The following is a 24,297-nucleotide window of genomic DNA, read 5'->3' on the forward strand; positions in this document are numbered from 1 at the left end:
AGGTCAAGAGGCGGCACGGGGGCCCCACACCACAGGGCCGCGCGGCCAAGGGGGGGCCGCGCCGCCTAGGGTGTGGCCCCTCCGTGGCCCCACTTCGTCGCTCCTTCTGACTTCCGGACGCTTCGTGCGATAATACGCCCCCGGGCTTTGAGTTCCTCCAATTCCGAGAATACTTCCTTCCTAGGATTTCGGCAACCCCAAACAGCAGAACACAGCAACTGGCACTTCGGCATCTTGTTAATAGGTTAGTTCCAGAAAATGCACGAATATGACATAAAGTGTGCATAAAACATGTAGATAACATCAATAATGTGGCATGGAACATAAGAAATTATCGATACGTCGGAGACGTATCAACAACCTCACTGTTTCGTTGGGGCAAAGTACTTTGGTTGTGTTGTGCAGGTTCCACGTTGGCGCCGGAATCCCTGGTGTTGCGCCGCACTACATCCCGCCGCCATCAACCTTCAACGTGCTTCTTGGCTCCTCCTGGTTCGATAAACCTTGGTTTCTTTCTGAGGGAAAACTTGCTGCTGTGCGCATCATACCTTCCTCTTGGGGTTCCCAACGAACGTGTGAGTTACACGCCATCAAGCTCTTTTAAGGCGCCAAGGTTGCAGTGAAGTGATCAAGACACGCTGCAAGGGAGTCTCCACTTCTCAATCTCTTTACTTTGTTTTTGTCTTGCTTAGTTTTACTTACTACTTTGTTTGCTGCACTAAATCAAAATACAAAAAAATTAGTTGCTAGTTTTACTTTATTTGCTATCTTGTTTGCTATATCAAAAACACAAAAAAATTAGTTACTTGTATTTACTTTATCTAGTTTGCTTTATTTACTGTTGCTAAAATGGCCAACCCTGAAAATACTAAGTTGTGTGACTTCACAACCACAAATAATAATGATTTCTTATGCACACCTATTGCTCCACCTGCTACTACAGCAGAATTCTTTGAAATTAAACCTGCTTTACTGAATCTTGTTATGCGAGAGCAATTTTCTGGTGTTAGTTCTGATGATGCTGCTGCCCATCTTAATAATTTTGTTGAACTATGTGAAATGCAAAAATATAAAGATGTAGATGGTGATATTATTAAACTAAAATTGTTCCCTTTCTCATTAAGAGGAAGAGCTAAAGATTGGTTGCTATCTCTGCCTAAGAATAGTATTGATTCATGGACTAAATGCAAGGATGCTTTTATTGGTAGATATTATCCCCCTGCTAAAATTATATCTTTGAGGAGTAGCATAATGAATTTTAAACAATTAGATACTGAACATGTTGCTCAAGCTTGGGAAAGAATGAAATCTCTGGTTAAAAATTGCCCAACCCATGGACTGACTACTTGGATGATCATCCAAACCTTCTATGCAGGACTAAATTTTTCTTCACGGAATTTATTGGATTCAGCTGCTGGAGGTACCTTTATGTCCATCACTCTTGGTGAAGCAACAAAGCTTCTTGATAATATGATGATCAACTACTCTGAATGGCACACGGAAAGAGCTCCACAAGGTAAGAAGGTAAATTCTGTCGAAGAAACCTCTTCCTTGAGTGATAAGATTGATGCTATTATATCTATGCTTGTGAATGATAGGACTAATATTGATCCTAATAATGTTCCATTAGCTTCATTGGTTGCACAAGAAGAACATGTTGATGTGAACTTCATTAAAAATAACAATTTCAACAACAATGCTTACCGGAACAATTCTAGTAATAACTATAGGCCATATCCTTATAATAATGGCAACGGCTATGGTAATTCTTATGGTAATTCTTACAACAATAATAGGAATTCACCCCCTGGACTTGAAGCCATGCTTAAAGAATTTATTAGTACGCAAACTACTTTTAACAAATCTGTTGAAGAAAAGCTTGGGAAAATTGATATACTTGCTTCTAAAGTCGATAGTCTTGCTGCTGATGTTGATCTTTTGAAATCAAAAGTTTTGCCTAATGAGAATCATCATAATAAGATTGTTACTACAGCAAATGCCATCCAAGTTAGAATTAATGAGAATATAAGATTAATGGCTGAACTGCGTGCTAGGTGGGATAGAGAAGAAAATGAAAAACTAGCTAAAGAGAAGAATGTAGCTAAAGTTTGGACTATTACCACCACTAGTAATGTTAATGCTACACATGTTGCTGCACCTCCTACTAATACTAATAAAAGAATTGGTGTTAGCAATGTTTCCACTTCTAATGCAAAGCGCGAAAAACTGCCTGAACTCTGCTAAACTCATTAAACCGCCCGTGATAAAGCTGCTGAAATTTTTTTCCAACATTGGGGATGATGATCCCATTGCTTTAGATTATAATGGTTTGAATTTTGATGATTGCCACATCTCTGAAGTTATAAAGTTCTTGCAAAAACTTGCTAAAAGTCCTAATGCTAGTGCTATAAATTTGGCCTTTACACATCATATTACAAATGCTCTCATAAAAGCTAGAGAAGAGAAACTAGAGCGCGAAGCCTCTATTCCTAAAAAGCTAGAGGATGGTTGGGAGCCCATCATTAAGATGAAGGTTAAAGATTTTGATTGTAATGCTTTATGTGATCTTGGTGCAAGTATTTCTGTTATGCCTAAGAAAATTTATGATATGCTTGACTTGCCACCACTGAAAAATTGTTATTTGGATGTTAATCTTGCTGATCATTCTACAAAGAAACCTTTGGGGAAAGTTGATAATGTTCGCATTACCGTTAACAATAACCTTGTCCCCGTTGATTTTGTTGTCTTGGATATTGAATGCAATGCATCTTGTCCCATTATATTGGGAAGACCTTTTCTTCGAACTGTTGGTGCTATCATTGATATGAAGGAAGGTAATATAAAATATCAATTTCCTCTCAAGAAAGGTATGGAACACTTCCCTAGAAAGAGAATGAAGGTACCTTTTGATTCTATTGTGAGAACAAATTATGATGTTGACACTTCGTCTCTTGATAATACTTGATACACACTTTCTGCGCCTAGCTGAAAGGCGTTAAAGAAAAGCACTTATTGGAGACAACCCATGTTTTTACCTACAGTACTTTGTTTTTATTTTGTGTCTTGGAAGTTGTTTACTACTGTAGCAACCTCTCCTTATCTTAGTTTTGTGTTTTGTTGTGCCAAGTTAAGCCGTTGATAGAAAAGTAAGTACTAGATTTGGATTACTGCACAGTTCCAGATTTCTTTGCTGTCACGAATCTGGGTCTACCTCCCTGTAGGTAGCTCAGAAAATTAAGCCAATTTACGTGCATGATCCTCAGATATGTACGCAACTTTCATTCAATTTGAGCATTTTCATTTGAGCAAGTCTGGTGCCGTTTTAAAATTCGTCTTTACGAACTGTTCTGTTTTGACAGATTCTGCCTTTTATTTCGCATTGCCTCTTTTGCTATGTTGGATGAATTTCTTTGATCCACTAATGTCCAGTAGCATTATGCAATGTCCAGAAGTGTTAAGAATGATTGTGTCACCTCTGAATATGTTAATTTTTATTGTGCACTAACCCTCTAATGAGTTGTTTCGAGTTTGGTGTGGAGGAAGTTTTCAAGGATCAAGAGAGGAGTATGATGCAACATGATCAAGGAGAGTGAAAGCTCTAAGCTTGGGGATGCCCCGGTGGTTCACCCCTGCATATATTAAGAAGACTCAAGCGTCTAAGCTTGGGGATGCCCAAGGCATCCCCTTCTTCATCGACAACATTATCAGGTTCCTCCCCTGAAACTATATTTTTATTCCATCACATCTTATGTGCTTTTTCTTGGAGCGTCGGTTTGTTTTTGTTTTTGTTTTGTTTGAATAAAATGGATCCTAGCATTCACTTTATGGGAGAGAGACACGCTCCGCTGTAGCATATGGACAAGTATGTCCTTGGTTTCTACTCATAGTATTCATGGCGAAGTTTCTCCTTCGTTAAATTGTTATATGGTTAGAATTGGAAAATGATACATGTAGTAATTGCTATTAATGTCTTGGGTAATGTGATACTTGGCAATTGTTGTGCTCATGATTAAGCTCTTGCATCATATGCTTTGCACTAATTAATGAAGAAATACATAGAGCATGCTAAAATTTGGTTTGCATATTTGGTTTCTCTAAGGTCTAGATAATTTCTAGTATTGAGTTTGAACAACAAGGAAGACGGTGTAGAGTCTTATAATGTTTTCAATATGTCTTTTATGTGAGTTTTGCTGCACCGGTTCATCCTTGTGTTTGTTTCAAATAAGCCTTGCTAGCCTAAACCTTGTATCGAGAGGGAATACTTCTCATGCATCCAAAATACTTGAGCCAACCACTATGCCATTTGTGTCCACCATACCTACCTACTACATGGTATTTCCCGCCATTCCAAAGTAAATTGCTTGAGTGCTACCTTTAAAATTCCATCATTCACCTTTGCAATATATAGCTCATGGGACAAATAGCTTAAAAACTATTGTGGTATTGAATATGTAATTATGCACTTTATCTCTTATTAAGTTGCTTGTTGTGCGATAACCATGTTCACTGGGGACGCCATCAACTATTCATTGTTGAATTTCATGTGAGTTGCTATGCATGTCCGTCTTGACTGAAGTAAGAGAGATCTACCACCTTATGGTTAAGCATGCATATGTTAGAGAAGAACATTGGGCCGCTAACTAAAGCCATGATCCATGGTGGAAGTTTCAGTTTTGGACATATATCCTCAATCTTAAATGAGAAAATTATTAATTGTTGTTACATGCTTATGCATAAAAGAGGAGTCCATTATCTGTTGTCTATGTTGTACCGGTATGGATGTGTAAGTTGAAGAATAATCAATAGCGAGAAATCCAATGCGAGCTTTCTCCTTAGACCTTTGTACGGGCGGCATAGAGGTACCTTTGTGACACTTGGTTAAAACAGTGCATTGTGATGATCCGGTAGTCCAAGCTAATTAGGACAAGGTGCGGGCACTATTAGTACACTATGCATGAGGCTTGCAACTTATAAGATATAATTTACATGATGCATATGCTTTATTACTACCGTTGACAAAATTGTTTCATGTTTTCAAAATCAAAGCTCTAGCACAAATATAGCAATCGATGCTTTTCCTCTATGGAGGACCATTCTTTTACTTTCAATGTTGAGTCAGTTCACCTATTTCTCTCCACCTCAAGAAGCAAACACTTGTGTGAACTATGCATTGATTCCTACATACTTGCTTATTGCACTTATTATACTACTCTATGTTGACAATATCCATGAGATATACATGTTACAAGTTGAAAGCAACCGCTGAAACTTAATCTTCTTTTGTGTTGCTTCAATGCCTTTACTTTGAATTATTGCTTTATGAGTTAACTCTTATGCAAGACTTATTAATGCTTGTCTTGAAGTGCTATTCATGAAAAGTCTTTGCTTTATGGTTCACTTGTTTACTCATGTCATATACATTGTTTTGATCGCTGCATTCACTACATATGCTTTACAAATAGTATGATCAAGGTTATGATGGCATGTCACTCCAGAAATTATCTGTGTTATCGTTTTACCTGCTCGGGACGAGCAGAACTAAGCTTGGGGATGCTGATACGTCTCCGACGTATCGATAATTTCTTATGTTCCATGCCACATTATTGATGTTATCTACATGTTTTATGCACACTTTATGTCATATTGGTGCATTTTCTGGAACTAACCTATTAACAAGATGCCGAAGTGCCGATTCTTTTTCTGCTGTTTTTGGTTTCAGAAATCCTAGTAAGGAAATATTCTCGGAATTGGACGAAATCAAAGCCCAGGGGCCTATTTTTCCACGAAGCTTCCAGAAGTCCGAAGACGAAACGAAGAGGAGCCACGGGGTGGTCAAACCCTAGGGCGGCGCGGCCCCACCCCTGGCCGCGCCGGCCTATGGTTTGAGCCCCCCGAGCCGCCTCTTGACCTACCCTTCCGCCTACTTAAAGCCTCCGTGACGAAACCCCCAGTACCGAGAGCCACGATACGGAAAACCTTCCAGAGACGCCGCCAACGCTGATCCCATCTCGGGGGATCCAGGAGATCGCCTCCGGCACCCTGCCGGAGAGGGGAATCATCTCCCGGAGGACTCTACGCCGCCATGGTCGCCTCCGGTGTGATGTGTGAGTAGTCTACCCCTGGACTATGGGTCCATAGCAGTAGCTAGATGGTTGTCTTCTCCCCATTGTGCTATCATTGTCGGATCTTGTGAGCTGCCTAACATGATCAAGATCATCTATCTGTAATTCTATATGTTGCGTTTGTTGGGATCCGATGAATAGAGAATACTTGTTATGTTGATTATCAAAGTTATATCTACGTGTTGTTTATGATCTTGCATGCTTTCCGTTACTAGTAGATGCTCTGGCCAAGTAGATGCTTGTAACTCCAAGAGGGAGTACTTATGCTCGATAGTGGGTTCATGCATTGACACAGGGACAGTGTGAAAGTTCTAAGGTTGTGTTGTGCTTGTTGCCACTAGGGATAAAACATTGATGCTATGTCTAAGGATGTAGTTGTTGATTACATTACGCACCATACTTAATGCAATTGTCTGTTGCTTTGCAACTTAATACTGGAGGGGGTTCGGATGATAACCTGAAGGTGGACTTTTTAGGCATAGATGCAGTTGGATGGCGGTCTATGTACTTTGTCGTAATGCCCAATTAAATCTCACTATACTCATCATGATATGTATGTGCATGGTCATGCCCTTTTTATTTGTCAATTGCCCAACTGTAATTTGTTCACCCAACATGCTGTTCGTCTTATGGGAGAGACACCTCTAGTGAACTGTGGACCCCGGTCCAATTCTCTATACTGAAATACAATCTACTGCAATACTTGTTCTACTGTTTTCTGCAAACAATCATCTTCCACACAATACAGTTAATCCTTTGTTACAGCAAGCCGGTGAGATTGACAACCTCACTGTTTCATTGGGGCAAAGTACTTTGGTTGTGTTGTGCAGGTTCCACGTTGGCGCCGGAATCCCTGGTGTTGCGCCGCACTACATCCCGCCGCCATCAACCTTCAACGTGCTTCTTGGCTCCTCCTGGTTCGATAAACCTTGGTTTCTTTCTGAGGGAAAACTTGCTGCTGTGCGCATCATACCTTCCTCTTGGGGTTCCCAACGAACGTGTGAGTTACACGCCATCATGGGCCGGGCGCGGAGCAGGCGCTGCGTGCGATCCGGACGAGGGCGGTGGAGATCGAAGCCAGGGCGAAGTCGGACGGGGGCCGATGGAGATCGAGACGAGACCTGGGGCGAAGCAGGAGAGCAGGCGCGGGACCGATCGAGGACGAAGCACGGTCGAGGACGAAGCACGGAAGATCGAGGACGAAGCATGGACGGGCGACGGAAGATCGAGGACGAATCACGGACGGGCGACGGAACAAGTAACGTCGCCGGAGAATTTAGAGGATCAATTTTAGCTCTGATACCATGTTAAGCTTCATGCACTAGCCACTTGAACCAAAAGTCCGAACTGATGGAAAGGACTAGGCAATCCACATATACACTTCACAACATGTTAAGCTTCATGCACTAGCCACTTGAACCAAAAGTCCGAACTGATGGAAAGGACTAGGCAATCCACATATACACTTCACAACACCCCCACTTGCGTGTGACGGGAGAAGAGAAAGTCAACACGTGAAAGAAGAAGAGCACACTGAAACAGCGGTGGCTAAAGAGGGGGCAACAACAATTTTTAGGCTTAATTGCGAAAACCATGTGAAAGCAAGGATTTGAACTTGAGACCTGGGGCTCTGATACCATGTTAAGATAATATGCTTGTTGTATTATCAGGGGGCCAAAGGCCACAATATATAGTACATGTACAGGTGCACATATGCAGAAAGCCCCCTAACATATGGGGAAACTACAATAGACAGATATATACATCTAACACTCACCACTCATGCAAGTGAAGTAGCCTTACCAAAAAGTGTGAGTGCCTTTGCAATACCTCTTGGCGAAGGGGAATTGCTTTGGCTGGGTTTTGTTTGTAGAGTATAGAACTGCTAGTTATGCGCTCTCTCACCTTCTCTGATAGACGAATGTTGTAGCGTGTCTCTATTGGATAGATGCTTTGCTGCCGCTAAACTCCACATATAGCCGGGCGAAGTTTACACCGCCCACCAGCAAGCATAGCTGGTCTTGTCTCGCAAGTACGTGCCATTGGTACTTACCCTCGTTTTTCTTCCTCTTTTTCCGGAACCCACTTTTCGACAAACATGTACGACAGATGATGAGGAGTACGCAGGAGGCTACTTCGTTGAGTTCACGAACGTCGACTTCGTTGCGTAGCAGGATCGTTCATAAGGCAGCAGCATGGTGACTTGCTGGTTATGGAACCCCCGTTTGATTATCTTCAGGACTCTTAGTCCAATTTGGATCTTGTTTGTACCCAGACTATTTGGCTATCTTATGTATGATGTACTGATGGGATATGTCCCCCTATTGAGTGTCATTTGGATCTTGCTCAGTAGAGCGTTGCTATATATGAACTTTATTTCCATCTTTTGTGTCATAGATGGTCATGTTGTGATATCGAATCTGTATTCTACCCTTGTATCATGTGCACCGTGCGTGTATGTGTGAAGTGCACAGGAAGGTGAAGCACTCAGGCTTGGAAAGCCTAACGTGAGCCTATGAGGTGGGTGTTGTGTGCATGGGCGTGTCGAGCTGTTGCTTGGCCTACCCATAAGCTTACAGGACATCGTTATTTTGTGACGTTTGCCAAAACACACCGTTCAATTGTGTCTTTGCCAGGTACCATTACAATTACGTGTCATATTTGCCAGAACACACCACCTGGCTAAAAACGGAAAAGACTGCGATGATTGGTTTTGAAAACAAAGGGCAAAACTTTTCGTTTTAAGCTAGGTGGTGTGTTCTGGCAAATGTGCCACATAATTGTAATGGTACCTGTCAAAGACATAAACGAGCGGTGTGTTTTGGCAAACGCCACAAAATAACGATGTCCTGTAGCAAATTTTCCCAAAATCCTATTTGGCCAAATACTTAATAAAAATTATTATTATTTATTTATTGAAGTGCAAGGCCTTCTTATTCCACAAGACTGAAGGCACCTCTTCATTCTTTCATATACTACAGGTTCTTACTTGGAGAAGACAATGTTCCATCCTAATGGACTCGGTCCATAACCACGAGTTCCAGTCATGGACGGATCCATATATGGTCATGGGTGTACAGATATACACCCAAATTTTATGGAAAACTAAATCAAATGTACAAGCATGATAGGTGCAATGTATCAATTGCCTCGTAGTTTGAGCAAAAGTGCAAACAAGTATGATCTTACAATTTGGTACTATTTATTCTCCAACGTTTCCAAAAATTCTTTTAGCTATGAGGAAAAACTTTTGATTTTTGCTATAAGAATCCTTCATACATAACCAAAAAGAAAGTTTGAACATCCAAACACGTAAACCTAGACCTGTCCCTGATTCCAGTGTCCACTAGATCTTGTAACAATGAGGTCTTGAACCGTATTGTTACGCTTGCCACCATCAGGATATGTTCTTTTCCTCGGGATCCCCTATATATATGGGATATTTTAAGATATGATCATCTTTCTTCAACGCATGATCGGAGGAAACAGTAGGGAAGATAGTTTCACTATATTTCGTACTGAGAATCTGACCTATCAGAAGGATATCTTTTTTTTATCGGGAGGATAACTATGAAAAGAGAGATTTCGTATCTTTTCTTTCAACTCTAACTTCCTTGTTTAGATAGTGTGTGAATAGGCCTGACAAAATCCATATGGCTTCCTCTACTTATTTATATATACTATAAAAAGAAATATGACCAAGAGTGGTTCGAACGTATATAAAGAATTTTGTTCTATTTCCCACTATTATATATTGGGTATAATGGGAAATTCCCCCTACCTTTGAGCACTATAGAATTTTTTTGAGCAACGACAATATGACTGATAATCCAAAGAAGCAAGAGGCTCCGCTCTCGAAACTTGACCTCCTCACTTAGATCGATAGGTCAAAAAAGGCTTCGAGCGGCAGAACACGCACAAGTCTATGAACGTTGTAAGGGTACATTACCCCTATGTGTGGTTTTGGTAATTAATGACAACCCCTATGGACTAATGTTTTCATTGAGTTTATATGAAGGAATATTCCATAGGTACTACTTGTTCTCCATGTGTTGGATTCAAGTATGGATGCCATGAAGATAAAGATATACCTTGTGTATTGGCATCAAGATCATCGATTTGAAGATACATATGTGATATGATCAAGAAGAAGAAATGAAGATGGAGTTCTTATGTGGAACTCAATATTAGCCCTGCTCTATCTTAAGTGAGTATGAGAAGATACAAGGTTGAGTTGGGCAAGTTCAAGATGAGCATCTTGAGTGGATCACATGCTTGAAGCTTGTCGTCCATTCGGTGATAATGGACATGTGAAGATGTGCATCAATGGAGCTTTCCCATCATAGTGTATGGGGGAGCATTTGTGAGTCTCCACGAAGCAACATTGATCAAGTGAGGCATTCCGGCTTGAGTGAAACTTGAAGAGTTATCATCAAGATCAAGCGGGATGCGCAAGGCAAAGGTATGGCCTTGCTAGGTTTTCTTTTTACCGGTCTCAAGGTGGATGTTGGGAGACCGGATTATAGGATAGATAGCCGCACTATTAAGAGGGGCTTTCGGTTGGGTAACTTGATCACATCGTCTTAGGGAGCTCAATCCTTTGCATACTTTGCATATCCTTATTGCTTCTTGGTGTTTCTCTGTGTGAGGTCCTTGAGCTTGTTGCTAGCTTTACAACAAGCCCAAGTTCATCGAAAACAGAATCCGCATGCATCTTCTATTGCGTTTTCGAGTTTGGACGTCTTCACCGTTTCTTGACGGTGGGAGACTCCCTCTCTAAAATCATCTAAAATGTTCTGTGAGGAGTCTCCATATTTTGTTGGGGTTCTATTCGTCGTTATCTTTCCAACAAAATTGGTTTCATGTCAATCGGGGTCCGGACACAAAAGTTATCATAGTTTTTGTATAACATGTTTTCCTGCTCACCCGGTCAGGGACCCGGTCGGACCGGCCCATGCGCCGGCCGGTTCCGGTCTGCCGCCCGGTCAACCGGGCGCCAACCGGGTGACCTCCTGGACGACACAAAGTGACCCCGGTCGGGTCCGGCCTGCCGACCGGTTTGGACCGGCTGGTCCGGTCTATGGCCCGGTCTGACCGGGCCCTGGACCGAACGGCCCGGCCCCAGGCCCGGTTGACCGGCCTCCTCGACGGTTGACTCATCCCAACTTTTCCCCCAACGGTTATATTTGCTCTTGGGCTATAAATAGCCCTTCTTCTACCTTGGGCTGAGTTAGTTCTTCTATTCTCTCGCCTCCATTGTTGCCTTTGAAGAACTTGCTCTCTCTCTTGTTCCCTCCCATGATTCTTGCTCATTCTTGAGGGATCTAAGAGAGGAGATCTAGATCTACACTTCCACCAATCCATTTCTCCTCTAAGTGAGGGGAACTCTTGGGATCTAGATCTTGGAGTCTTTTGTTGACTTTCCCCATTGTTCTTCCTCTCCAATCTCATCCTAGCATTTGTTGTTTGGGTGGGATTTGAGAGTGAAGGATTTGAACACCTCTAGTGTTCTTGCTTTGCATCATTGCATAGTGTTGAGCTCTCCACCATGATTAGTTCGAGTGAGAGACCGTGAGCTTGTTACTCTTGGAGGAAGACCTCCTAGTTGGCTTGGTGATTGGTGCTCTGGTGATCTCTTCAAGAAGATTGTGAAGAGGCCCGGGCTTCTCCTTCGTGGAGCTTGTGAAGTGGTTGTGGAGCTTGCCATCTCCGGAGCGGAGGAAAAGCTAACCATAAGGAAAGGGCCATTATCCTTCGTGGGTGTGGTTCGGAAAATAGGGTGAGCCTTCGTGGCGCGGGGAATCCTTCGTGGGACCTCCACTCCTCCAAACGTGACGTACCTTCTTGCAAAGGAAGGGAACACGGGAATACATCCTCGTCTCCGCGTGCCTCGGTTATTTCTATACCCGAGCTCTCTTTCCTTGTGATAGCCATCGTGCTTGAAGTACATATATCTTGCTATCACTTGTGCTACATATATCTTGTGCCTATCTTGCTTAGCTCTAGTTGCTATTGTTACACTTAGTTGAGCTTAGCATATTTAGGGTTTGTGCTTGTAAACTAAACGATAGTTTAATTCCGCATTATTACAAGACAAATCCGTAAGAGTTTTTAATTGCCTATTCACCCCCCCTCTAGGCGACATCTCGATCTTTCAAACGTTAACTCGGCCGTACTTGAAAAATAAGTCATATAAATCAAACAGAAGAAGTGAGCCTAGCTCACTTGGTTAGGGAAGTGGATGTACAACCCAGCCACCCAGGTTCAAGTCTCTATGGATGCAGATTTGGGTTCTTATTATTTCACACAAACAAAAAACGACTGTAGAGGCTTCCTCTACCGTATTCCTTAAAAAAAAAAACAGATTTCCACTTCAACATGATTATATGACTATCATAAGTCATCTATGATTCCACTTCAACAAAAGGAAAGAGCATACCCAACTTTGATTGTTCACCTAGTTATGTTTTAAGAGAACTTATTTATTCATGACTATCACCAAAATCAACTAAACTAATTCAAATTTGTAGTCACCTATTCATGTGTCGCGCCATAAGACATATGTTTATGAAACAAGTTTCCTTTTTTTACAAAAATGACATTTATTGAAATGCAGGAAAGGGTATATATGATATTATATATTATTATATACCAAAATAATAATTTGTTCAAATACTTTGAATTCCCCTTTCCCATTTTCCAAAAAGAGAAAAATAGGAAAAATGTCTTTTCTTATATTTTTTTGTAACTATTTTTTGGGAAAGTTTCCACATCTATATTTTTATTTTCTACCACCTTTTGAACCAAAAAGGTACTCACAAAAGTGTTATGGGGTATGTAATGGTTTTCTCAAATATACGTTTTTGTCATTCAATTTCTTCTATAGATCAAAGTGACATATTCAACAAAAGCTAATTAGAGATCTATTATAGATCACAGAGTGACCTATTCACATGATCTAATTAGTAACATTACCTTATGTTAAGTAAAAAAAATTAACCCATTTTTGTTCTAACTGAAAATATGACCAATTTGAATTGAATCCCACATCCCACTCCGCTCCTTTTACCCCGCTGACTTATCAGTGGACCCATGACCCACCTAGCAGCCACCTAGTGCCTTGCTAGCTCTTATCTCTTTTCCTCAGAACTCTAATGGCACCCCTGCTATTTCATATCTCATCAAATAATCATAAGATCCGTCATAGGGAAATTCCATAGATGATCATATTTGGATATGGTACTAAAACAATTATAGCACATAAAATAGAGATAGATCAAGCTATTGAGATGAAGGGGATGATATTAGAGGAGTCCAAGGAGCAACCAGGAATGATTATCGTGGCGTTCCCCCCTCCAATCTTTGACGGAGACAGAGGTCTTGTCTCGGTTTTTTATGTTTTTGTGGTGGTGGGTGCCTACTCGAGACTTCATGAATTTGAGGACTTGTATAAATGGTTTTAGCTCATGACGAAGACGTGGGGTTTGAATCTAGTCGATAGGAAGGCCGAGGCGCCAGTGGCCCCCCTATGCGGCTTGGGCCTATGGCCGCGTCATGGGCCCTACCAGGCATCACCTGGATTTTCATGTGAGCTCATTGGTTGCCAAGTCTTGTGCTTCCTAAAAAACTAACATGACACAATTGTGAGAAGCTTTCTGAAAGTCCAAACTACGCAAAAATAGGGTTTCTTGCTTTGTAGAGTTATAACCCAAATAAATAAAGTTTGTGGGGTTAAACCATGTTCAAAGTCTCTTATATGGAATATTTTGTTAGAAGGTCCTCTAAATGGGGTACTATGTATCAAAAATGAACAAATACAAGTTAAAAAGTGGGATTCACTATTTGTTGCACAAACATCTTAAAAAAATACAAAACTTCACAACAATATGTATTGAGTAACACCATGCATTGAACAAGTATGCATGTATGCCAGTAAGATTAAGGGTCTATTTGGTTTACGCCCTCGCACGCCGTACCAATATGTGGCATGACCAATTTATTGGCGAGCGAATCAGCCGCCCGCGGAACGCCCATGATTTAGCTCAAAATTGTATTGTACCCGCAAGTGCGGACTGGGCTAGCCAAAAAAAAAAAAGAATGCCAACGAAAGAGCAGCCGTAGGTCTTGGACTTGCCAATTATTTTGTAAGACCAGCTTAAGCTCGAAACCCAATGTACCATAATCAGCCAATTAGGCATAGTTGGTCTCTAACGTCCAAACACATCCCTTTACCTATCTCACTTAACCAATTGATGAGTTAAAGTTAGACATGAAATTCATCCAAAATTCTGTCTAGGTTCACTTCGCCGGGTATAATATTTCACCAATAATGCTAAACCTACGCGCAAATTTGCTACGAGAAGAGGGTACGTGATGAAGTGGAAGCACGCGGTTTGTTCACACTTTTTCAGGTGCCGTGATCCCTCATCCTCTCACCACGTAATCCCGTAGCATTGTTTTCGTAAGTGGAACGCGTAGATGTAGGTATTTCACCCTTCCTTGTACGCAGCTGGTGTTTTCTCTAAGGTGATATGCGGCTCTGAAACCGTCGGTCCACTTACTTCCTCCATTCTAATTTAATCTATATTTTTAATAAATGAGATAAATTAGTGTTGCATTTGGGAGCCCTGGTGGAGATAACGGATATACTCCTCCTAAGAGCATGTCTAGTAGAGCCCCTAAACCCCTAAATCTGTAAAAATAACCGCTTTTTTACAGTTTTTGACGAAAAAATCGCAAAGACTAGAGCCCCTAAAACTGTAAAACTGTAAAAAAAAATTCCAGGTTGGACCTGGGAATCCCTTCTTGGCCTGTAGAAACGAGGGTTGGGCAATCCAACCCGTCCCCGACCTGTAGTCGTCTCGGACACGCGCGGGAGGGAACATTCAGCTCGTTCCCCTCTTCCTCCCTCTTCCTCCCCCGATCCCGCCGCCGCCGCCGCTTCTCCGGCCCGCCGCGCCCCGCCTCCGCCGCGCCCGCCTCCTCCGCCCCGCCTCCGCCGCGTCCCGGCCTCCTCCGCTCCGCCGCGTCCGGCCTCCTCGCTCGGCCCTCCTCGCTGCCGCCGCGCCGCCCTCCTCCTCCGCCCCGCCCTCCTCCCGCTCGGCCCTCCTCCCGCTCGGCCCTCCCGCCGCCTCCCGCCGCCGCCGCGTCCCGGCCTCCTCCGCCTGCCGCCGCGTCCCGGCCTCCTCCGCCTGCCCCGCCGCGCCCCGGCCTCCTCCGCATCGAACAATTATTGTTGTATGGTCCAACATTGTTGTAACAATTTGAATGATCATTGTTTTATGTGCTCAAATGTACTATTTGGTGTTGTAATAATAACTAGAATGATTATTGTTTTATGTGAAATATGATGATATTTGTGATATGTGAAATGATGATATGTGATGAAAACTGTGATATGGCATATGACAGTTTTAGAGGTTGGGGTTGAGCCAAAGACTAGAACCCTCAAACTGCATTCTTTAGGAGTTTAGGGGTTCTACTCTTTACCCCTGTTTTTCAACCTGTAAAAGTGCACAAAAATGGCTATTTTCAACCTGTAAAACTGCTATAGAGGTTTGAGGGTTTAGGGGCTCTACTAGACATGCTCTAACCAGAAATGAGTTTTTTTTTTCTCTTTTCTTTCCCCTTAACGCCGCCCCACCGTGCGCGGTCTCCGTCCCCGGCTCCCCCATATCCCATCCTCATTCCCCAGTCGCCGCCCAAGTCAAAAAGAGGGGGAAGCTTCTCCCCCACCAGAGTCCAGTCCCCAACACATCAACGACTAGTCGCTGCCAAGCACCAACCCTAGAAGAACCCAACCCTACTCACCTCCTCCCCACCTTGCGAGCGGCGAGGAACAGGCCATGGATATCTCCGGCGGCGGCGGCGGCGGCGGGGCCGCGGGCGGCGCGGCGCAGATCCAGGGGATGGCGACGCACGGCGGGCGCTACGTGCTCTACAACGTCTACGGCAACCTCTTCGAGGTCGCCTCCAAGTACGCCCCTCCCATCCGCCCCATCGGCCGCGGCGCCTACGGCATTGTCTGGTGCGTTGCCCCCTCCTCCCCCCTCCCGAATCGCGGATTACACACGTGCTGCCGCCGCCAACACCAAATCGGAGCTGCTATCTATCTATCTATGTCGTCACGCGTAGAATATTCCGTATCCTCGCGTGTCTGTGCAGATTTGGTATGGCGTTTTAGGCATCCAAAAAGTTAGTATGAGGCCGACGCACGCCCCCCCCCCCCAAAAAAAAAGTAGCAGTGCTTACATTTCCCCGGTTTTGTTTCCCTCTTTGCAGCGCGGCTGTTAGTTCCGACACTGGAGAGGAGGTTGCGATCAAGAAAATCGGGAACGCGTTCGACAACCACATCGACGCCAAGCGGACGCTGAGGGAGATCAAGCTCCTTCGCCACATGGACCATGAGAATGTAAGAGTTTATCTGTTTTAGTTGATTGATGTGGACAATTCTAGTGATTTATTTACTGAGTAATACTCGCCTTACCGCTTCGAGGTATTTGTGGTGTGGATTTTACATTTATGTGCATAGAGTGCTAACCGTTGTGCGTGGAAGACATTTTGCATTGTGCATCGAAGACATTTTCCGTGTTTAGTGTAAGACAGGTGGGCGCATCACCCAGGCATTTCTGTTGTAGCTTGTAAGAAATACATATTTACTGTTTTTATTAGTTCATATTCGAATGTTGATTTCTGGCAGATGTAAGTGGTGGTTATGTAGAAATCCTATTTACTATACAAGGAGAGAAATACGAAATACTATGTAGTATGTAAATATTGGATTTCATTTAGTGTTTTTTTTCTTCCATGTCTACATTTTTAGAAGTGTTTCTATGATTTCCTGTCATTACAATTTATTACTGTGGATGTTCTGTGCTCTACGTGCTTACTCACACTGTCAGACATTCTTATGATGTGTTTAGTCTGATTGTGGTTCCAGTATTGCTTCTTAGGATGTGTTTAGTCTGATTGTGGTTCCAATATTGCATCCAGATTCTTGCCATAAAGGACTTAATACGTCCCCCAAGAAGAGACGATTTTAAGGATGTGTACATTGTTACCGAGCTGATGGACACTGATCTCCATCAGATCATACGCTCAAATCAGTCATTGACCGATGACCATTGCCAGGTTTGTTGTCTCTTGCTCGTGCTTCTGTATTCAATGAAAATTGTAGTTGAAACCAGTTTTGTTGTGGCTAGTCTAGATCTCTCTATTTACACGTGCTTTCTTGTTCACAATTATGTTCTGTACCTTCTAGTTTTAACCTTAGTTTTGTCTGTTTTGTCTTCAACAATCATAAGCTACATGTTTTGTGTTGCAGTACTTCTTGTATCAGTTGCTACGAGGTCTAAAATACGTGCACTCAGCAAATGTTTTGCACCGTGATCTGAAGCCAAGCAATTTGTTTCTAAACGCAAATTGTGACCTCAAGATCGCGGACTTTGGGCTTGCAAGGACAACTTCAGAGACTGATCTGATGACAGAGTATGTGGTCACACGTTGGTACCGAGCACCAGAGTTGCTGTTGAACTGTTCGCAATATACTGCTGCTATTGATGTCTGGTCAGTTGGGTGCATACTTGGTGAAATTATTACTCGCCAACCCCTGTTTCCTGGACGGGATTACATCCAACAGTTAAAATTGATCACTGAGGTAGGTTTGTTCAGTTCATCCCTAGCCTACTTTTAGTATCCACATAAACAAGTTATGATGTTGTCTATTTGGAAGCTGTTGGTCACTGAAGTTGGGTTAGTTTCATGTACTAAATCTGTAATAGGATTTGGCTTTTGGTCTATTTGGAATAGCAGGATAGCAAGACCTTTCTTTGCACACCAGACTAGTGTTGTCAAACCCTTTTTTCCTCATGTTTGAATGAAAGTTAACCATTATTGTTAGTTGAACTTTGAACTACTAAATTCACTTTGCTTCAGATAGCGTGCAACAATATACCAGAATGTCATTGGATTGGAATCAAGATTTGAACTATTAACTTTGACCATTTTATTCCTTGTTTTTCTGGATGTGCCCTTTCTTGAAAGTGTACTCATATTTGACAGTTTCTGGTTGATTAGCTTCATTTTGCAAAAAAACTTAAGTTACATTGAATGCTTCTTACTTTTTAAAATGTGTCCCTGGAACCCAATTTATATTAATATTAATCAGGGCTTTTCCCTTCAAAAGCTGATAGGTTCACCAGATGATTCGAGCCTTGGATTTCTTCGGAGTGATAATGCTCGAAGATACATGAAACAACTGCCACAGTATCCAAGACAAGACTTCCGCTTGCGCTTCCGCAACATGTCTGATGGTGCAGTGGATCTGTTGGAGAGAATGCTGGTGTTTGATCCAAGCAGACGGATCACCGGTACATGGATTTACACGAACTACTTGTATTATCTTGGTTGCATTGACTATAAGTTAACAATAATTTTCCATGCAGTTGATGAGGCTCTGCATCATCCATACTTGGCTTCTCTTCATGACATAAATGAAGAACCCACATGCCCGACATCTTTCAGCTTTGATTTTGAACAACCATCCTTTACAGAAGAACATATGAAAGAACTCATCTGGAGGGAAACCTTAGCATTTAATCCTGACCCTCCCTACTAAGAGCTAAGGTTTGTATGTGTTGTGTTGAGCTGTTTCATTTTTTGAGAAACAATTAATTTAATGAATACAGTGTGTCATAGACGACTAATTTAGATCCTAGCATCCTGTTAAGGCTGACAAGCTTCTTATGTTCTTATTGAGATCAACCCTTCCTAGCTTGAGTGATCCATATAATATTGATCCTTTTGGAAATCAAATATCTGGATCACTAAGATTTACGGTCATAACCTTTCATTGTGTAAAATTCTATTCGTAGGTCAAGTCTTTCTGTAACAAAAGGATATTTTCTACCTTGTTAGCCAGGACTTATTTGTTCTTTTCCAATCCATTTTCTTTGGCTCAAGATTTGCTTCCGAGGATTCGTGTTAATTCCTTTTGTTTATCCTTGTGACTGCAGATCAATTTACCACCTGAAGGCATTGAAGATTTCTAGCTCTAGCGAAGCCAAAACTTCCATGACTTGTGTATCTATCTATTTATTTTATGCTTGCTTATTGGGTGAACGGGCTGGCTTATTTGTTTCAGTAGCGATTTTTCTCCGGGCCTGTCTAAAGAAACATCATGCGTACTCCTTTTCACATGGGTTGCTCCTGGGCTTGCATCATACCCGTTGATTGAATAAGTGTTTCTGTGTATCTAAAGTTGTAATTTTGCCGTCACTTGAAAATCCCATGTATATCTGTTGATACCTCGTGTTGTATTTGTCTGAAGCATATATCATTTTGAACCTTGTGACTATTCCGCTTAAAGCTGTGAACCAAGGTTTGCTCTGAAACTCCTTTCACTCGTGCCATGGCAACTCAGTTAGAATCGAAAGATATCTAGCAGAACGCCAGAACTCCATTTACGGGTGCCATGGCAATTCACTAGTATCTAGAAACACCTAGCATTCATAGTAGTGTGATGTGTGTGTCCATCTGTAAAAAAGAATTCTAGACCAAAAAATAGGAGAGCAAAATACTCAACAGTGGAAAGCACGATGTTGATTGATTGGTAACTATCATTGGATGATGGTAGGGAAGCTGGATCTGTACAGGCTGTCGATGAGAAGGGTGTAATCGTTTGTGGTCTGTTCGGTGTCCAAATAAAATGAAGGTCCTACTCTAGCGAATAGCATAAAACTGTCTGCCCATTGGTGCTCAATTGCAGCAACGATCTATTCAAAGCAATTATGAGTGCTGAAATTGAAGGAGATTCTGGAGAGCTACTGTCTTAGTTTGGGCCAGAAGATAAGTGAAGAGAAATCAAATATTTTCTTCAGTAACAATACGGTGGTGGAAGAGCGAGCTGAGGTATGTCAAATTTTAAATATTATGACTGAATCTTTGAATGATAAATATCTTGGACTACCGGCTATGATAGGTATGGACAAAAGTGAATGCTTTCGACATTTGGTTGATCGGGTTATTGCAAGAATTAGTGGATGGAAGGAGAAAATGATGAGCTTGGGGGGAAAGGAAATTTTAATAAAAGCTATTGCTCAGGCTATACCAGTGTTTGCTATGATGGTTTTCAAAGTTCCGAAGAATATCTGTAAAGGAATATCTGATGCCATCTCTCAATTCTGGTGGGGTGATGAGGAAGAGCAAAAACATATGCATTGGAAAGCGTGGTGGAAACTCTGTATACTAAAAGATAGTGGAGGTATGGGTTTTCGAGATTTACACTGTTTTAACTTATCTATGTTGACTAAACAGGTGTGGAGATTACTTAGTGAACCAGAATCACTATGTGCAAGGGTCTTGAGAGCAAAGTATTTCCCTCATGACCGTTTTTGAATGCAAAATTAAAAAGTGGGAGTTCCTTTACTTGGCAAAGTATTATGGCGGGGTTAGAGTGTTTTAAGAAAGGATACATTTGGAGGGTTGGAGATGGTACCCAAATTAATATCTGGGAAGATTGTTGGATACCATCAAGCCACAATCTGAAGGTTATGACACCAAAGGGAAACAATGTGGTACAACATGTCAATGATCTGATAAACCCTATTTATGGACAGTGGGACTCGGAGTTGATTGATTCAATTTTTTGGCCAATCAATGCTCATAGGATTTTACAAATTCCTTTGACTCCTGAGCGGGAATACCTGGTAGCATGGCACTATAACAAAACCGGGCTATTCACAGTCAGATCAGCTTATTATCGCCAGTGGGATTATCGGTTTGGAAGGAAGGAGAGGAACCAAAATATTGCTTAGAGTGCAAGCAACCCGGTCTGGAAAAAACTTTGGAATCTTAAAGTTCCTAGTAAAATTAAAATCTTTGGATGGAGAGTATTACAGGGTATAATTCCTTACCAAGGTGTGCTAGCAAATAAACACATTGGTAACCAAGGGGGATGTCCTATTTGCAGCATACAATGTGAAGATATCAAGCATATGCTGTTTAATTGCACTAGAGCGGACGAAATTTGGAGAAATGTGGGTATAAAAGATCAATTAATTGATTTTATTGAGGCAGACCGGTCTGGTTCGGTTGTGATTTAGGATATTATCTTGCGTGGAGGTCGGATCCAAGACCTGAACACGATTGGTTTTGCTGAATTGGTCTTGACAGCTGGCTGGTATATTTAGTGGGAGAGAAGGCAAATTACCCATGGTGAGAGTGTACAAGTCCCTCACAGGGCCAGCTTTGTCTATAATAGATATCACTACAAACTATATGAAAACCATTAGAAAAGCACAAGCAGTAAAGAAGGAAGGATGGAAGAAGCCTATGGAAGGGAAGCTTATGATTAATATCGATGGAGCTTTTGATAATGAAAGTGGTAGAGGAGCAGCCGGGTTATCATTAGAGATTACATGGGTCAGTTTGTTGCTGCATCGCAAGTGTTTTTACCGCATGTAGTTGATGCACATATGGTGGAAGCCTATGCATTCCGTGAAGGACTCACCCTAGCGCAAAGGATTGGAGCAAATAATTTTATCATCCAAATGGACTGTGTTCAAGTGGTTGATACTATGAAGCAGGGGGGGATTTTCAGCTACAGCCTCAGCCGCCATTTATGATGATTGTATTATTTTGTGGAGTGGTTTTGGGGTGGTTTCGGTTGAATTTTGTAATAGGGAAGCAAACCATGTAGCTCACGAGCTTGCTAAGGTTTCTGTTAGTTCTGGTAGTTCTTGTACTTGGGTCGATGAACCCCCTAGGTTCATCCTTAGCAAGCTCGTGAATGATGTAACTATTGTGTGATATCGGCGGCAAGTTCCAGGCGCACTCTTTTCCTTACCAGGGTACTTACGGGGACTGGAAGGTTTTTAATGAGGCGGCTTGCTAGCCTAATATATATATGATTTAAAAAAAAAGCAATTATGAGTGCTGCGGTTGAACACACATTCCTTCATCAGTGCTAGTTGGATCCTGAAATATGGGAGGGTGTGAAAGCTGTTTTCAAATTAAGCTGAAAGTCCTTCTCTGGTATTAAGCATTCACTATTGCAGTGGGTGACTGAAACTTTGCATGCCATGGTCTTTGAGGTCTCAGTTTGTCACGCAACAGGGTTCGTAATGGAGAATCTATGCCCCGTCCAGTTTGTATCATGGAGAAATTCAAGGGCTGTGTTGATATGATCTTGCAACATTCCTTCAAATCCAAGTCATCTGCTAGGTGTGAGATCCGTTCATCTTCCATCGCCTAAAGGTTTCCTTATCAGAGCAATTTATGCTCAAATCCTTCTTTGAAACCTTACTAGATGCACCCCATGCAATGTATCGATTAGAGATGGAGGGAAATGGGAAATGTCAACTAATGACTCATAAAAAAGTGTGACATATAAAATATGGTGCACCCACAACTAGTTACCGATTGTAGTTTCTGAGAAGGCTACCTATGACCAAGCTTTCAAAATCGTTGGGATGTTGCCGGACATATTCTCGGCATGTCTATAGGTCCTAGGGGTAAACCCGGGCATCTTTTTTTGATAGAAAAACCTAGGCATCTAGGGTCTCAGAGATACAAACTTCTCTAGAGGGTCTCGAAAACCCAGGAAATGCCCCTCAACATCATAGAGTACCTCGAAGCTCCTAGTGCCAAGTATAAGAGCTAACATGAAAAATAACTTTACTTTCTCCTATGAACTCTAGTGATAATGATTTTAGGATCACTTTGAATGTAACAACAAGCTCTAAGCACTCACACATGAAAACCACACAAGATACAAAAGAAAATATGCAAAAAATCAAGTTTTTAATTACTCAGTGTACAATGTAATAAAGCTACTTGATTGATATTCCTTTTTATACTAAGACTATCAACATATAATTTTGTCCCCCACCAAGAATCTCGAGACCAAAACAACTAGGAAACCCTAACTTAGGCATATGTTTGCCTTACACAAACCTCTTGAGCTAGATGACGGTGTTCATGCTTTTCTCAAGCCGGAAAACAACTCTTGATCAAGGTCGCTTGGTGAAGACTCTCTCTCAGTTTGATCCCTCGTATTCCAAAATGTGAAGCCTTCACTAAACACATTTTTAATTTTCCATTATCACCTAATGGACCATAAACTTCATGAATATATTCCCTTCGTGCACTTATCTCGGGCCTTCTCTTCTCGGCACCAAGGCCAAACTTCACAACAGCTCCTTTCGTCCAGGGTGTCCAAACACCCAAGAGCAACAAGATCAACAATGGATAGCAAGGGGAATCAAATTACTATGGTGAAAGTGTAGATATGGATGTCCTCATTTCCTAAAATACAAACAAGATGTAAGCACCAGCGAGGGAGATCTCAAAGTTTTGATCTCTTGCAATAATGGAGGAGAGAGAGGAAAAAGCTATCCCCTTCCTTATGAGGTAGAAGGGGGCTTATATAGTGGCTCCATCAAATGAGAATGTTGTGCAAGTTTTAATGTGTGACCGAAGGTTCCGAATGAGAACCCACAGGAGATCAGCGCATCATTCCATTAAGCTTGAAAAGGATATAATGTTTACAAGTCCGACAGGACCAAAACCTACCACCACGCTACCACTAGCTAGATAGATAGAACACTACGAAACTCCTCTCACAAACTCATGCCTACATGACAACCAAAGGCTCCACTCCTGAACAATACCATCAAGCACTCTAACGGCAGGGGTCGCGATCATTGAACACCCTAGCATTCCACTCAAGTCAAAGAGATCTCAGAATAAGCATAATAGCAGAGTTCGTGACCTTGGCATCTGCATGGGAGAGGTGATCAACCATGTTAGGGCACCAGTCAAGAAGATGGCTATCCGCGGAATCCCAAGCCGGCGCGCCGAGAAAAGCCCCCCCGGATGCAACGAGCAAAGGGGCACTGCAACGCCAGGTGATCCGAGGTCTCATCAGCAGCATCACAAAGCGGACATAAAACAAGGGAGGGGAGCCCACGCCGCAACCACAGGTCGACTATCCAACACCTACCATGAAGAGACAACCAAGCGTGGAACTTGAACTTGTAGGGGGTGAAGGAGTTCCACATGTAAGCTACACCGGGAGTGTTGTAGTGCCATGGAAGAACACGTGATGGACAGACTTGAATTTCTCTCAAATTATAATATGAATACTTCCTTCCTTTAGGGTTACAAGACTCATCTT

The 24,297-nt window shown here is 42.2% G+C and overlaps 1 protein-coding gene across 1 annotated transcript; it reads left to right on the forward strand.

Annotated features, from left to right (window-relative positions):
• Positions 1–15,791: 15,791 nt before the first annotated feature.
• Positions 15,792–19,476, forward strand: LOC127307179 (mitogen-activated protein kinase 6). Its single transcript, XM_051337888.1, has 7 exons — positions 15,792–16,149; positions 16,404–16,533; positions 17,115–17,252; positions 17,446–17,778; positions 18,307–18,490; positions 18,566–18,746; positions 19,136–19,476. The coding sequence occupies exons 1-6, from the start codon at positions 15,968–15,970 to the stop codon at positions 18,736–18,738; spliced, it is 1,140 nt and encodes a 379-aa protein (XP_051193848.1). The 5' UTR covers positions 15,792–15,967; the 3' UTR covers positions 18,739–18,746; positions 19,136–19,476.
• The last annotated feature ends 4,821 nt before the right edge of the window (positions 19,477–24,297 follow it).

Source organism: Lolium perenne, chromosome 1 (assembly GCF_019359855.2).
Source record: "Lolium perenne isolate Kyuss_39 chromosome 1, Kyuss_2.0, whole genome shotgun sequence".
Classification (NCBI taxonomy): domain Eukaryota; kingdom Viridiplantae; phylum Streptophyta; class Magnoliopsida; order Poales; family Poaceae; genus Lolium; species Lolium perenne.